The sequence below is a fragment of the Scyliorhinus canicula genome, chromosome 6 (assembly GCF_902713615.1).
Source record: "Scyliorhinus canicula chromosome 6, sScyCan1.1, whole genome shotgun sequence".
Taxonomy (NCBI): Eukaryota; Metazoa; Chordata; class Chondrichthyes; order Carcharhiniformes; family Scyliorhinidae; genus Scyliorhinus; species Scyliorhinus canicula.
In genome coordinates, this window is record NC_052151.1 from 85,254,325 (window position 1) to 85,271,593 (window position 17,269).

Below are 17,269 nucleotides of genomic sequence, written 5' to 3' on the forward strand. Positions count from 1 at the left end.
CCAGGTCTTCTCGACAGTGGACCTGAAATCTGCCTACCACCAGCTCCCCATTCGGAAGGCGGACCGGCCGTACACCGCGTTTGAAGCGGACGACCGCATTTACCACTTCCTTAGGGTTCCCTTCGGCGTCACTAATGGGGTCTCAGTCTTCCAACGGGAGATGGACCGAATGGTTGACCGGTACGGACTGCAGGCCACCTTCCCGTAGCTGGATAACATCACCATCTGCGGCCATGACCAGCAGGACCATGACACTAACCTTTCCAAATTCCTCCACACCGCCAAACTCCTCAACCTAACGTACAACAAAGAGAAGTGCGTGTTCAGCACCAACCGCTTAGCCATCCTCGGCTATGTGGTTCAAAATGGAGTTCTAGGGCCCGACCCCAATCGCATAGCCCCCTCCCCCACTGCTCAATAGCCCTCAAACGATGCCTGGGGCTCTTCTCGTACTACACCCTGTGTTGTTCCTCGTGTCTTAATAAAGCTCGTAGTCTCAAATGTGGAGAAGATGCTTTATTGTGAATTCGTTCTCTCTTCAAAGCTTAACTTACGGCTACCTGCAATGCTGCCTGCCTGTGTATCTGTGTCCTGCTACGAGTTCTGCCTTCCGTGAAGTGTGTCGTCACTTCCTGTCTCTGTGTATTTATAGCTCTCCCGTGCTCCCTCTAGTGCTTGCTCAGTTGTATTGCATCTAATCAGATCTACGATCACCACATCCCCCTTTTTTCTTTACATATTTTATGTACATCGTTAAAGAAAATTGTAGAAAACAGTTACTTATGATATGTGTATCTATACAAGTGATGGTGCTATTGCATATTTTACAAAACCAATTTATATTTATGAGTCCACTCAATAAAAACATTTATGAGTCCATACTTGATGAATTTGTTCAGAGTTTTTTTTCTTTTGTTGTTGTTGACGTGGTGAATGTTGTCGGTGTTCTTGTTATTTTAAGTACCCAATGCGTCATCCCGAGGTGATTGCATGGTCGAACCACTGATGTTGACTGACATGGACTTTTTTCTGTGCTTGTGGTATCAATTTATTATGTCATCCGCCTTGAAAGCTGGTGTGCTTGCTTGTTCTGGAGCAGATGTGAGTTTGTGCATTTCGTTGTCATACCATGGCATGTTTGTAGTCTTGTCATTGCTTTGCAGTGTGCTGTGGCATTGTCCTTTATGTGCAGAGGTGTACCATTTTATACAAGTCGTTGTTTCATTGCTGTTGTTTCTGTCGTTCCTGTCTTTGTTGCCGTTGCCGTTCTTTTTGCTGTTTTTGTCATTTCTGTCTTTGTTGTTGTCGCTATCTTTGTTATGCTTCTTGTTGGTTTTGTTGTTTGTCTTGTAGTTTTTGTCGTTGTGCTTGTAGTTTTTGTTGGTGCTGTTGTTGTTCTTGTTTCTGCAGTGCTTCTTGCGATTTCTGTTGCTCTTGTCGCGCTTCATGTTGCTTTTGTTCTTCTTGTTATGCTCAATGTGTGTCCCGTGTGAATAATTTCAATCATTGTAACAGTTATTGGTGCGAGTGTCCTTTGTGGAATCTGTTGCATTAAACCTTTCGTCTCGAGAATGGTGAGAATGATCTGATGTTGCATTGATGCTGGTGACATCAGTCATTTTTGGTGGATTTGATTTGTCATCTTTGCTTTCTTGGTGCTCCTCTTCTGGAGTCAAATTCTTCTTGATTTCATTTGACGCGGTCTCTCTGGACTCTTGGTGCTCCTCTTCCGGAGTCAAAATCTTCATGATTACAATTGACGTGGTGTCTCTGGACTCTTGGTGCTCCTCTTCTGGAGTCAAAATCTTCATGGCTTCTATTGACGTGGTCTCACTGGACTCTTGGTGCTCCTCTTCTGGAGTCAAAATCTGCATGGTTTCTTTTGGCGTTGTCTCTCTGGACTCTTGGGTGGCCCTACTCTGTGCTTCTTTACAGACAAGCTGAGAACTGTCAGTCTCGCTGTGATCCTGTACCTCCTGTAGGTCGAGTGTGATCACCTTGTCACTGTTTTCGCATGCAGTGGGTAGATGTGCATTGTCTTCTTCTTGTTTATGTGAGCTTGGTAGACTTTCATAGTCTGCTTGCGGTTGCTCAGATACAGCGGGTTGACCTTCATGGTCTTGTTCATGCATGGTGTTCGCCAGGGAGTGTTTGCTTGCTTCCCTTTTGGAGTCTTTCATCACTCGCGCTGTGGAGCCTGTCATCGCTCACTCTTTGGAGTCTTTCTGTGCTCTCTGTGTGGCGTCGTCTTCGTCTTGGGTATTGCTGTCATCCAATGTATCGACGATCTGCCATGGCACCATGGTGTTGGATTCATTTACCACGAGTAGATTCGTGTTGAGCTTTGCGACCGTGTCGCTAATGTTGTAATCAGCATATCCGAATAACTCAGCCATGTCTGAGTAGTATTCTTCGAAAACCAAATCATCTTGGTTGGATTCATCTACCATGAGTAGATTTGTGTTGAGCTTTGCGACCGTGTCGCTGATGCTGTGATCAGCATATCCGAATAACTCAGCCATGTCTGAGTAGTATTCTTCGAAAAACAAATCATCTTTTGTTGTTTCGGAATTCTTTTTGTTCTCTTCACTTTGGGTGGTGCAGACTGCTTTTTCCAAGGTGTTGTGAGAGTTATTTTCAACTGCTGGTTTAAGTTCAGGCGTTTTTCTGTGTTCTGAGGCAAGAAAATTTGGTTTTACAGCTTTAAGTATTTTGTTTTCAATTTTCGGGCATTCCCTTTTAAGTAGGTGTGGTCCGGATGCTCAGACGTCATGACGCTCGTGATGTCATGCGTAGGAAGCAATTGCGCATGCGCAAATCGGCCTTCCTTTACCGTGCTGTTTTGTGTCCATTGCGCATGCGCGGCTTGCGCATGCGCATAACGATCAGTAACTCGATCTTTGTTAAACTGCGCATGCGCAGCTGGCGCATGCGCAGAACGATAAACGGGTGATTGTAACTGCGCATGCACGGCTTCCGTTCCCTGTGCATGTGCAGACGCAGTTTGTAGTTCTTTGTGCCCCAGAGACTGTAAAATGTGGTCGGACGCCATTTTATCGCGGATTTCAGCGTTTTTTCTTTCTGAAAGTTGTAAGCTACCTTTTCTTTTCAATCTGGACTGCATTTCAGCGTTTTGGCTTTGTGAAAAATTCATGTTATTTCTTAATTTTGATCTCTACTTTTCACTCACGATTTCTTTTTTGATAGTGATTGTCTGAGTTTTGCATCACTCTGTCTCTGTGCAGTTTGGCCTCTGAGCATACCGTGCTGTTCAAATTCCTTACAGTACTCTTCAAATTTGTTTAGTATTGTTTGTAAGCTGTTGCTGTCTTCACCTTTTGAGTATTTAAATCCATTATATACTTTCCTAGCTTCATGTCCTGCAATGAGCATTGCTATTTTAATTTCGTCTGAGGCTGCTGCTGCATCATTAGCTATGATATAAAAATCGAACAATTGTTTAAACATTTTCCAGACATTTCTTACATTGCCAGTCGTGTCCAACTGAGGTGGGTATCCATACCACATCGTCGAATCAGCGATGTCTTCCCAAGTCGAATGTCTTCCATGCCATTTTGTTCTTTCTGTGAATGCAGCTGAGTTGTCCTGTAGTGAGCGTCTGAACCCCACTCCTGGTACCATGTGTTGTTCCTCGTGTCTTAATAAAGCTCGTAGTCTCAAATGTGGAGAAGATGCTTTATTGTGAATTTGTTCTCTCTTCAGAGCTTAACTTACGGCTACCTGCAATGCTGCCTGCCTGTGTGTCTGTGTCCTGCTACGAGTTCTGCCTTCCGTAAAGTGTGTCGTCACTTCCTGTCCCTGGGTATATATAGTCAACGGTCGGTTGACTTAATGTTCAATAACACACAGCGGGGCAAGATCAAAAATGATAAAATCTTGAGGTGGAGGATCGAGCTCTCCACCTACAATTACGAGATTTTGTATCGCCCCGGTAAGCTCAACGAAACCCCTGATGCCTTATCCCAAGGTACATGTGCCAGACCTTGGGTGGGGTGCTCTTTCCAAGAGCCAGTGCAGACTTGATTGGCCGAATGGCCTCCTTCTGCACTGTAAAATTCTATTAATTTTAGTGCACAAGTGGACCGACTCCGGACCCTACACGACGCTCTCTGTCACCCAGGGGCCACCCAGTTCTTTCACTTCATAAAGGCCCACAATCTGCCCTACTCCATTGAGGAGGTCAGGGCTATCACCAGAGACTGCCAGGTCTGCGCGGAGTGCAAACCGCACTTCTACTGGCCAGACCGCGCGCATCTAGTGAAGGCCTCCCACCCCTTTGATCGACTCAGCATGAATTTCACAGGGCCCCTCCCCTCCACCGACCAAAACACGTACTTCCTTAACGTGGTCGACGAATACTCCAGAATCCCCTTCGCCGTCCCATGCCCCGATATGACATCTGCCACCGTTATCAAAGCCCTCAACACCATCTTCTCCCTGTTTGGTTTCCCCGCCTACATCCACAGCGACCGGGGATCCTCATTTATGAGCGCTGAGCTGCACCAGTAACTGCTCAGCAAGGGCATTGGACGAGCAGGACGACCAGCTACAACCCTGGGGAAATGGGCAGGTGGAGTGGGAGAATGGGACGGTCTGGAAGGCCGTCTTGCTGACCCTACGGTCTAAAGATTTCCCGGTCTCCCGTTGGCAGGAGGTCCTCCCCAACGCCCTTCACTCCATCCGATCGCTACTTTGCACTGCGACTAATGCAACCTCCCATGAACGTCTCCTAGCCTTCCCCAGGAAGTCCACCTCTGGGGTTTCGCTCCCAATGTGGCTGGCAGCTCCAGAACCCGTTCTCCGCAAGCACGTGCGGCTACACAAGGCAGATCCGTTGGTCGAGAGGGTACAGCTACTCCATGCAAACCCGCAGTACGCCTACGTGCGTACCCCGACGGCCGCCAAGACACAGTCTCCCTCAGGGACTTGGCACCAGCTGGGTCCCCACCCCCACCCCCCTGCCCCGGCGTCACCCTTCCTCCCCCCAGCGCACCTCACCACAGCCCCCGTTCCAAGACCGTCCTCCCCTTGGTCCCACCCGGGGATGAAGATGAGGTCTACACGCTCCCGGAGTCACCGGCGACCGAGCCGACGCCTGCATCACCACCGGGACTGCAGCGCTCACAACGGAGGATCAAGGCACCCGATCGGCTGAATTTGTGAACATTCCCCAAAATGTTTACCTTAAAATGCATGGAAATAGTTTTCCACCACCCCCGCTGGACTCTTTGTTAACAGTTGGTGAATGTGGTAGTCACCACTGTTGTATATATCACATATGAGGTGTATTGCGGTAAGGCCCCTGTACTACAGGTACGGGGGTAGATCCCTGCCTGCTGGCTCCGCCCAGTAGGCGGAGTATAAATGTGTGTGCACACAGAGCTGCAGCCATTTCGGCAGCAGCTGCAGGAGGCTACACATACCTGCTTAACAAAGCCTCGACTCTACTCTCGTCTCGTCGTTATTAATAGTGTATCAACCTGCACATCTTTGGATTGTAGGAAGAAACCGGACCAGACAAAGGAAACGCACGCAGACCGAGGGATCATGTGCAAACTCCACTCAGTCACCCAAGGCCGGAATTGAACCCGGGACCCTGGTGCTGTGAGGCAATAGTGCTAACCACCGTGTCACCACGCTTTAAACTTGCGTTTCTGTTCTTTGCAGAGTAGATTGGCTGTTCAGAATATCATGGCTTAGGGCTACAAGGGGCCGGCGTGGAACAAAAGAGGCCCCAGCCCGAGAGGCCAGCCCGACGATTGGTAGGCCCCGATCGCGGGCCAGGCCACAGCGTTGGACCCCCCGGGGTCGGACCCCCCACTCCCCACACCAGGCCACCCCTGGATGCATGCACGCTGAGGTCCCACTGGGTAAGACCAGGTGTGAACGGCGCCGGCGGGACTCGGATTTTTTGCGTGGGCGCTCGGCCCATCCCGGGCTGAGAATCGCCGAGGGGGTGCTTGGCGGCGCGCCGATTCTCTGCTCTCTGGAGAATCGGCGGACTGACGTCGGGGCGGCGTCGCGCAATTCGTGCCCATCCCATCGATTCTCCAGCCCAGCCTGGGCTGAGAGAATCCCGCCCTTGTTTCCTTGAATCAGAGTCAAACACGTGTGTAAGCAACCTGTTGTTGCCCCTTCACATTCTATACGCCATGTGTCACATTTTCTACCTTAGGTCTAACATCTTTAACATTCTAACAAGTCAAATATTCAGGAGTGGCACAGTGGTTAGCACTGACTCCTCACAGTGACAAGGACCCGGGTTCAATTCTGACCTTGGGAGACTGTCTTTGTGGAGTTTGCACATTTTACCTGTGTCTGCGTGGGTTTCCTCTCACAGTCCAAAGATGTGCAGGTTAGGTGGATTGTCAATGCTAAATTGTCCCTTAGTATCTAGGGATGTGCAACTTAGTTGGGGTTATAGGGTTAGGATTGGGGAATGGGCCTAGGTAGAATGCTCTTCCAGGAGGTGGTGCATACTCGATGGACCAAATAACCTCTTTTCTCGTGATTCTATGATTCTATGAAATCTTCATCTCCTCTTCCTCAGGATGAAATACCTCAAGACATTGCTGAGGAATAGGGGTGTGGGTAAGAAACTCTAGCATCGCCTGTTGAACATGATAATGACCCCTTCCGGGGAGAGAACACCAGAGGCGATCGTCTCCATAGATGCAGAAAAGGCCTTCAACAGAGTCGAATGGAAATACCTCATAGAGGTACTGGAGCGGTTCGGGCTCGGAACAGGGTTCACCTCCTGGGTAAAGCTCCTACACAATGCTCCCATGACGAGCGTACGAACAAACAACACCAACTTCCGATACTTCCAGCTGCACAGGGGCACCAGACAAGGATGCCCACTGTCCCTGCTGCTGTTCGCTCTCGTGATCGAACCACTAGCGATCGCTCTCAGAACAGCAGAAAACTGGAGGGAGATCCGAAGGGGAGGCAGAGAGCACAGAGTCTCACTCTATGCAGATGACCTGCTCCTCTACATTTCGGACCCACAAAGCAGCATGGAAGGAATTATCGCGCTCCTGAAAGAGTTTGGAGCCTTCTCGGGCTACAAACTCAACATGAGCAAAAGCGAGACCCTCCCGGTGAACACAGAGGGGGAGGGGCATGCTAGAATCCCAAAGAAGGTCCTACAAAAAACAAAATCCAGGGGGGGGCTAGCCCTCCCAAACCTACAATTCTACCACTGGGCGGCGACGGCCGAGCGAATAAGGGGATGGATCAAAGGAGGAGCCAGAAGCTGAGTGGGTGCGCGCGGAAGAGGCCTCCTGCATGGGGACCTCCCTCCAGGCCCTCGCCACGGCAGCATTCCCATCCCCACCCAAAAAACACTCCAGCAGCCCGGTGGTGACAGCCACCCTCCAGTCCTGTAACCAACTACAGACATTACTGGAAGAGTTAGTGGACGCAAGCATCCTAGATAAAGGGAACTGTAGCGACATGTATGATCGACTGGTAGAAAGGGCCGACACCGTACTGGACGCAAAACGAAAGAAATGGGAGGAGGACCTGGGGATTGAAATAGGGTGTGGACTCTGGAGCGAAGCACTGCATAGGGTCAACTCCACCTCCACGTGCGCAAGGCTCAGCCTGACGCAACTAAAAGTGGTACATAGAGCCCACTTAACAAGAACCCGTATGAGTAGGTTCTTCTCTTAGATTGCCCTTAGATTATCATAGAACTTTGGACACTAAGATTAAACTAGGACAAAGGTTCGGCACAACATCATCGGCCGAAGGGCCTGTTCTGTGCTGTATTTCTCTATGTTCTATGTTCTCGGAGGTGGAGGATAGTTGTGAACGATGCCAAGGAGGTCCGGCCAACCACGTCCACATGTTCTGGTCTTTCCCCAGACTTGCAAGGTACTGGACAGCCTTCTTCGAGGCAATGTCCAAAGTGGTGGGGCTGAGGGTGGAGCCATGCATGAAAGTGGTGATCTTCGGGGTTTCAGACCAGCCAGATCTATTCCTGGGGAGGAGGGCGGACGCCCTTGTCTTTGCCTCCCTGATCACTCGCCGTAGAATCCTGTTCAGCTGGCGGTCAGCAGCACCGCCCTGAGCTGCAGACTGGCTGTCCGACCTCTCGGAATCTCTCCAAATGGAGAAAATCAAATTCGCCATCCGAGGGTCAGATGACGGCTTCCACAGAACGTGGGAGCCATTCACCCAATTGTTCCAGGATCTGTTTGTGACCAACGAACAAGCAGAAGAATAGCCAGGTAGCCAAGAATCAGGGGAAAGTAGCCAAAGCATGAGAGGGCAAGATAGATTGGGGGGAAGGGGGGAACAGCTAAACCTCAGAGGAAAGAAAGGCGAACCACAGGAGAAGGGGAGGGGGCAGATGCGGGGGGAAGTGGGGGGAGAGGAAAATGACAGTCAGAAGGAGGGCACGGGATACAATAACAAACTTGGCATCTCCAGGAACAGAGAACAAGGAGAATACAAGCGAAAGACGGGACGAACGGCTGAAGCGGAGATGAGCACGAGACGACAACGGCAGCGAGATCCGTCCGGGAGAAGCAAGTGACAACACCAACACCAAACCCATTCGAGTATTGCCCACTGTAATTGATTCTCCGGCACCCATAGACAGAGTGGATAGTCAGAGGCTTTTCCCCAGGGTAGAGGGGTCAATTACTCGGGGGCACAGGTTTAAGGTGTGAGGGGCAAGGTTTAGAGGAGATGTACGAGGCAAGTTTTTTACACAGAGAGTAGTGGGTGCCTGGAACTCCCTGCCGGAGAGGGTGGTGGAAGCAGGGACGATAGTGATGTTTAAAGGGCATCTTGCCAAATACATGAATAGGATGGGAATAGAGTGATACGGACCCAGGAAGTGTAGAAGATTTTAGTTTAATCGGGCAGCATGGTCGGCACGGGCTTGGAGGGCCGAAGGGCCTGTTCCTGTGCTGTACTTTTCTTTGTTCTTGGTTCTTTGTTCTATATATGTATATATATATATTTCTTATTCTGTGTACATAACGATAAATATACTTTGTTCAAAAACCCAAGAAAAAAACATTTATAAAACAAAGAAACTCTGGCATCTATAAACCTCACCACATTAGCACCTATATTACATTCACCATTCATCAGCCTATGCAATGAAATGGGAAGACAATAACCACTAGCCTCAGACCTTGCGGAACCATATCCTGAGGTCTGTGATTGGGAGGGTGGAGGTCAATCTGGAATGTCTTTGGACATCAAGATGCATTTTGTACTCTGGACGGCAGCATGTGTGACCACTGGTCCCATGACTCTTCTGCTAGGCTGGGGAACACCTAGTCTAGGAGTCTACTTACCTGGCCATCCTCTCCCCTCTTTCCCTTGTGTCATTTACTACAGAGCCCACTGAACACTGCTTTATCTGGCTGTAAGACAGCTGAGATATTTCACAGACCTTTTCTTCGAACAAATGTGTTCTTGCAGCTGTGAGCAAATTTGAATTGACTTGAAGTATTCTATCCCATTGGCTACATGCCCACTTGGAATTATAAGGAAGAACATATTTTGGAACTGCATAAGCTAAACAAGGGATGATTACCTGCTGGATATTGTCATCTGGACTTCATCAAAGCCAGCAGCATTAACAAAAATAATACCTTCTAGTCATTGGGGGGGGACACACAAAAATCGATGAATTGTGCTTCCTTGTTGGTCAGAAAGCAAGTCAGTTAGCTAACATGCGGCAATGGAGAGCAAATTGATTAATACTGTTAAAATCCTAAGTATTTCCAGCATTTTCTGTTTTCATTTCAGATTCAGAATTTAACTTGATTCAAGTGGATGAAGTAGAAGGAAAAGTAAAACTGAACAGCGATAATGAAGAGGTGAGACATGTTAACAAAATTGCACTGCTGCATCAAACTAAACAGATGTACAAGGATGTTGCAAGAATCACTGCAGATGCAAATCCTGCTTCCTGTAAATGTTAACTAGATTTTAATGACACTGTGGTAATACCACTGTATATTTATGTGTGTGCCTCTATTAGGGGATGTACAATAGTACCGGTTATTACAGGTTTGTCGGTAAGCCCCTGCATAGTTTGTCAGTAAGCCCCTGCCGGCTAGCTCCGCCCACAGGAGCAGTATAAATATCCATGAGGTCTCCTGAGCCTCCATTTTACAGCTCCACTTGACGTAATAACATCTCACGGTAATAAAGCCTCTTTTGTACGGTTTCGTGTTTCTGTGTGCAATTGTTAGCGCAACAGACACAATATCCTATTAATTGATGCTGCTAAATTTGTTACATTACTACTTTGTCACCTAAAGCTGAATAGTTAATAATTTAACATTTATGATATTTATAAATAAAACAATGTTATTGTAAGATTAATTCTGAAGAGAATTCTGTGTTCCTGTTGGCTGAAAGCTTAGGCCTTTGATTTGGTCAAGGACATCTATGGCCAATTTATTCAATGGTTTTATGTAACGTCTGTACTGAGGAAATATAGATGTGCATTCAGTCTTCAAATTTCATTAATTTTTGGCCAAATACAATATCCTAAGAAAATATGGTTGGAAATATTACTTAAACGGCTGCATCGCATATACCAACAACTTTAGATAACCAAAGTTCACTGGTACACTGCATATCAGAATCTGACATTGCTACAGAATTGTTTCTGAAGTAGCGTTACTGCTATGAGCATTGTCACCAGCATATAATCTCACAAGATAGATCTTGGAATTAAAGTTGGAATACATATATGTAGATCTTTGTTGTAAAGTTTCAATTATGTGCTATATTAGAACATCTACAGCAGGCTTGTCAAAGACATGTGGCCCATGAGGCATTTTTAAGTGGCCTGCCATGTCCTCCAAGTGGAGGTAACAGTTCAACTTCACAAAATATGAGTGTGTGTGAGAGAGAGTAATTGCAGGAGAGAGATAGAATGTGTGCGAGAGAGAGAGTGTGTGCGAGGGATTGTGTGACAAAGAGAGAACGTGTACAAGAGAGACAGTGCACGAGAAAGTGCATGTGTGCGCACGTGACAGTGTGTGCATGTGGGCAAGAGTGTGTGTGCAAGAGAGAGAGAGAGATAATGTGCACGAATAAGAGAAAGAGAGAAGGTGCACGGGTGTGAGAGAGAGTATGTCTGTGTATGAGAGAAAGCAAAAGAATCTGGTGGGCGCTTGGATCTGGTGGGCTAGGGTAGGTGTCTGAGATGAGAGAGGGCGGGGTGTTGTTTGGTGATCAGAACTGTGGGCTGCCAAGACTTTTGTTGGTCTTAGATTTCTTCATCAAGAGATAGGTGAAGGCCATGTTTGGCTTTGGGTGGATGAGGTCACATCTGACCAGGGGAGATGTGTTTAGGAGTGAGTGTGCAGGGTGAGTATGAGACACTGAGTGAGTGTGCAGGGTGAGTATGAGACACTGAGTGAGTGTGCAGGGTGAGTATGAGACACTGAGTGAGTGTGTGGGGTGAATATGAGACACTGAGTGAGTGTGCAGGGTGAGTATGAGACACTGAGTGAGTGTGCAGGGTGAGTATGAGACACTGAGTGAGTGTGCAGGGTGAGTATGAGACAGTGAGTGAGTGTGCAGGGTGAGTATGAGACACTGAGTGAGTGTGTGGGGTGAGTATGAGACACTGAGTGAGTGGAGAGGAGTGTGAATCTGCCTTATGCCCAACCTTAGTTTTTACATTCACTCTTATCAAGATGGCGCCGGAGCGAGGCGACTCTCTGCAAGCTCTCCCCAACAGATCCACTTTTAACTTAACTTATACCCGTTCTAACCTTTTAAACATGTTTAATTCCCATTTCTTCCATGTACTGAATGATCTGTTGAGCTGCTTGCAGAAAAATACTTTTCACTGTACCTCGGTACACGTGACAATAAACAAATCCAATCCAATCCAATCCAATCATACACAAGCACACACATATGCACCAACTCACACCTCTGACCCTCTCTTTGTGCATTTTTATTACTTCCTTTTTTTAAATGGACCAATTTATTGCTGCAACATTGCTGTAGTCTTGCAAAGCAATTATTTCTTTCCTCAAAGCCTCAACTTGTTTTTGAAATTCAGTTTATTTTGTGCCAAACCTTAACATTCTGAAAGTTGCTCATCGACCCCTTGAGTGATAAAAATATACAAACGTGCCCCCTATCCAGACCGAGCAAAAAGGGTTGGACCAGTGGGATCTACAGTGTTTAGGTGCTATCCTTTCCTCACTATCTTTTTATGAATTTATGGGATGTGTGTTTTGCGGGCTAGGCCAGCATTTGTTGCCCATCCGTAATTGCCCTTGAGAAGGTGGCGTGGAACTGCTTTCTTTAATCGCTGTATGTGATGTAGGTGCACCCATAGTGTTATGAGGGAATGAGTTCCAAGATTGTGAAGGAATGGCGATAGAATTCCAAGTCAAGATAGTGAGTGGCTTTGAGGGCAACTGCCAGGTGGTGGTGTTCCTGTATCTGCTACCCTTGTCCTTCTAGATGGGAACAGACGTCATGGTGGCACAGTGGTTAGCACTGCTGCCTCATAGCACCCAGGTATCCAGGTTCAATTCCGGCCTTGGGTGACTGTCTGTGTGGCATTTGCACTTTCCCCCCCGTGTCTGCGTGGGTTTCTTCCGGGTGCTCCGGTTTCCTCCCACAGTCAAAAAGATGTGCAGGTTAGGTGGATTGGCCAAGTTAAATTGCCCCTTAGTGTCCAGGGATATGCTTTACAGGGATAGGCCGGGAGTGCTTTTTCAGATGGCCAATGCAGACCCGATGGACGAACAGCCTCCTTCTGCACGGTAGGGATTCTATGATTCTGTGGACAATACCCAGGCTTGGGCTGACAAGTGGCAAGTAACATTAGCGTCACACAAGTGCCAGGCAATAACCCTCTCCAATAAGAGAGAATTAAACTATCGCCCCTTGACAGGATTGCTGTTATAGTGCGGGGCACAGTGGTTGCTGAGTGAGTGCTTGCTGAGAAGGGCAGTAAATCTTTTAAAAACTTACTGTTGGGTGTTTCCAGCTGAATCCGGTCGGAGTGAGGACAGAGTGACTGCTGGGTAAGTAGTAAAGATTTAAATTGTTTGCGCAGGCCCATAACAGCTGATTGCTGTTATAGTGCGGAGCGCAGTGGTTGCTGGTTAAGTGTTTTCTTTTTACCTGTATTTAAGTTGGGCAATTCTGAGACACTACACTTGTAGTGTCCCCCACTCTTCCACCTCCTCTAACCTAAGGGGTTGAGTGAATATCAGGTAAGCTCTTTCTTTCTTTCTTTCTTTTTCTTGTTTATCTGCAAGCTATCTAGAGGGGATGGCAGGGAAGGCAGTGCAATGTTCCTCCTGCAGAATGTTTGAGGTGAGGGATGCGTCAGTGTCCTTGCTGATTTCACCTGTGGGAAGTGCACCGATCTCCAGCTCCTCAGAAACCGTGTTAGGGAACTGGAGCTGGAGCTGGATGAACTTCGAATCATTCGAGAGGCAGAGGTGGTCATAGATAGTAGCTTGAGGGATGTAGTTACTCCGAAGATTCAAGATAGATAGGTGACGGTGAGAGGGGCTGGGAGAAAGCAGCCAGTGCAGGGATCCTCTGTGGTTGTTCCCCTCAGTAACAAGTATACCACTTTGGGTACTGTTGAGGGGGACGAATACGAGGGGTAAGCCACGGTGAACGGATCTCCAGCACTGAGTCCATCCCTGTGGCTCAGAAGGGAAGGAGGGAGAGCAGGAGAGCAATAGTTATTGGGGCTCGATAGTTAGAAGGACAGATAGACGGTTCTGTAGCAACAAAAGAGGCTCATGGATGGTATGTTGCCTCCTGGGTGCCAGGGTCCATGATGTCTCGGACAGTGTTTTCAGAATCCTTAAGGGGGTGGGAGAACAGTCACAAGTCATGGTACACATTGGTACTAAAGACATAGGTAAGAGAAGGGATGGGGATTTTGTGGTAGTCACCACTGTTGTATATATATCAGATATGAGGTGTAATACGGTAAGGCTCCTGTACTACAGGTACGGGGGTAGATCCCTGCCTGTTGGCTCCGCCCAGTAGGCGGAGTATAAATGTATGGGCTGTCCGAGCTGCAGCCATTTTGGCAGCAGCTGCTGGAGGCTACTCATCTCTGCATAATAAAGCCTCGATTACTCTCTACTCTCGTCTCGTCGTAATTGATAGTGCATCAATTTATTGGACGGAGATTTAACAACGATGGATCTCTGTATCAAGCCTGATCGCCTGCAGCTGCACCCTCAAGCAGACAACGCCAAGTCGGCCTTCGCACATTGGCTAGCTTGCTTTGAAGCATACATCGGATCTGCGACAGAACCACAGAGGCACAGAAGCTCCAGATCCTGTATACGCGGCTGAGCTCCGATATCTTTCCCCTCATCCGGGATGCGCCTACCTATGCTGAGGCCATGACGCTACTGAAGGAGAACTACACTCAGCAGACCAACAAAATCTACGCCAGGCGCCTCCTGTCCACGCGGCATCAGCTCCCCGGTGAGTCTGTGGAAGATTTCAGGCGTTCCCGACACGCCCTGGCGAGGGACTGCGATTGCCAGGCCGTTTCGGCCATTGAACATTCCGAACTCCTAATTAGGGATGCTTTCGTTACGGGCATAGGGTCGGCGTACATCCGCCAGCGCCTCTCAGAAGGGGCTACCCTCCACCTCACGGTGACCAAGAAACTCGTGATCTCACTAACAGTCGCCTCCCGTAATGTACAAGTGTATGCCCCGACCGCACAGCACCCCCCTCTTGGGCATCATGGACCCCACCAGCGAACACCCCATTGTGGACCCCACCAGCGACCTCCCCCAGCCAACCCCAAGCCTGCACCGCGCGACACCCAACCAACCCCGGGGGACCTAAGTGCTACTTCTGCGGACAGACAAACCACCTCCGGCAGTGCTGTCCGGCGCGGAGCGCACTCTGCAAGGCCTGCGGGAAGAAAGGACATTTCGCTGCTGTGTGCCAAGTCTGCTCAATCGCTGCTGTAACCAAGCCCATTGTCCCTGCATCCCCCACGTGAGACGCGTGGGTGCCACCATTTTTGCCCCCGCAACCCACGTGCGGCTCGTGGGCGCTGCCATCTTCCTCGCCTCAGACCACGTGCGGCCCGTGCGTGCCACCATCTTACTGGCCTCAGGACACGTACAGCCCGTGGGTGCCACCATTTGCTTGCCTCAGGACACGTGCTGCCTGTGGGTGCCGCCATCTTTAATGCTGCCCACCACGTGCGCCCCGTGGGCGCCACCATCTTCCCCGCCTCAGGACCCCTGCTCGTCGGGCACTTCATCGGGCCGCTCATCGCCTGCAACCACCGCCGACCAGCCAGGGGCCTTCCAACACCAGCCACGCCTCGCCTCCATCACGATCGACCAGTTCCGTCCGCACAACCTCGCGACCGGGTCGACGACAGTAAAGGTCGATGGGCACAAGACATCCTGCCTTCTGGACTCCGGGAGCACTGAGAGCTCATGCACCCCGATACGGTAAGGCACCGCTCCCTCACGGTACACCCCATTAACCAGAGAATATCCCTGGCCTCCGGATCCCACTCCGTTGCGATCCGGGGGTACTGCACCGCCACCCTCACCATCCAGGGCATAGAGTACAGCGACTTCCAGCTCTACGTCCTCCTCAACCTCTGCGCTGCCTTGCTACTCGGCCTGGACTTCCAGTGCAACCTCCAAAGTCTAAGCCTGAAATTCGGCGGGCTCCTACCACCCCTTACTGTCTGCGGTCTTACGACCCTTAAGGTCTACCCGCCTTCTCTGTTTGCAAACCTCACCTTGGATTGCAAACCCGTCGCCACCAGGAGCAGACAGTACAGTGCCCAGGACTTCATCAGGTCTGAGGTTCAGCGGCTGCTGCGGGAAAGCATTATCGAGGCCAGCAACAGCTCTGGAAAGCCCACGTGGTCGTTGTGAAAACTGGGGAGAAAAACAGGATGGTCGTTGACTACAGTCAGACCATCAATCGGTACACGCAGCTCGACGCGTACCCCCTCCCACGCATGTCTGATATGGTCAATCAGATTTCACAGTACCAGGTCTTCTCGGCAGTGGACCTGAAATCTGCCTATCACCAGCTCCCCATTCGCACGGCAGACCGCCCGTAAACCACGTTTGAAGCGGACGGCCGTCTTTACCACTTCCTTAGGGTTCCCTTCGGCGTCACTAACGGGGTCTCGGTCTTCCAACGGGAGATGGACCGAATGGTTGACCGGTACGGACTGCGGTCGATCTTCCCGTACCTGTATAACATCACCATCTGCGGCCATGACCAGCAGGACCACGACGCTAACCTTTCCAAATTCCTCCACACAACCAAACTCCTCAACCTAACGTATAACAAGGAGAAGTGCGTGTTCAGCACCAACCGCTTAGCCATCCTCGGCTATGTGGTGCAAAATGGAGTTCTAGGGCCCGACCCCGATCGTATGCGCCCCTTCATGGAACACCTCCTCCCCCACTGCCCCAAGGCCCTCAAACGATGCCTGGGGCTCTTCTCATACTACACCCAGTGGGTCCCTAACTATGCGGACAAGGCCCACCCACTCATTTACACCACTGTTTTCCCACTGACGGTCGAGACTCACCAGACCTTCAACCGTATCAAGGCCGACATCGCCAAGGCCACAATGCACGCGGTTGAGGAGACCCTCCCCTTCCAAGTCGAGAGCGATGCATCAGACGTCGCTCTGGCCACCACCCTCAACCAGGCAGGCAGGCCCGTGGCATTCATTTCACGCACCCTCCATGCCTCCGAAATTCGGCACTCCTCCATCAAGAAAGAGGCCCAAGCCATCGTAGAAGCTATGCGACATTGGAGGCATTAGCATTACCTGGCCGGCAGGAGATTCACTCTCCTCACTGACCAATGGTCGGTAGCTTTCATGTTCAACAACACACAGTGGGGCAAGATTAAAAATGATAAAATATTCAGGTGGAGGATCGGGCTCTCCACCTACAATTATGAGATTTTGTTTTGCCCCGGTAAGTTCAACGAGCCCCCCGATGACCTATCCCGAGGTACATGTGCCAGCGCACAAGTGGACCGACTCCAGACCCTACACAACGCTCTCTGTCACCTAGGGGTCAGGGCTATCACCAGAGACTGCCAGGTCTGCGCGGAGTGCAAGCCGCACTTCAACCGGCCAGACCGAGCGCACCTGGTGAAGGCCTCCCGCCCCTTTGAACGCCTCAATGTGGATTTCAAAGGGCCCTTCCCCTCCACCGACCGAAACACGTACTTTCTTAACGTGGCC

The 17,269-nt window shown here is 49.7% G+C and overlaps 1 protein-coding gene across 1 annotated transcript in view; it reads left to right on the forward strand.

Moving 5' to 3' along the window:
- Positions 1–17,269, forward strand: part of LOC119967280 — a 304,394-nt gene that overhangs the window by 251,961 nt on the left and 35,164 nt on the right. The window contains exon 19 of the mRNA XM_038799603.1: positions 9,796–9,866. Coding sequence (XP_038655531.1) covers positions 9,796–9,866 — 71 coding nt within the window. The remainder of the gene's footprint in view (positions 1–9,795; positions 9,867–17,269) is intronic.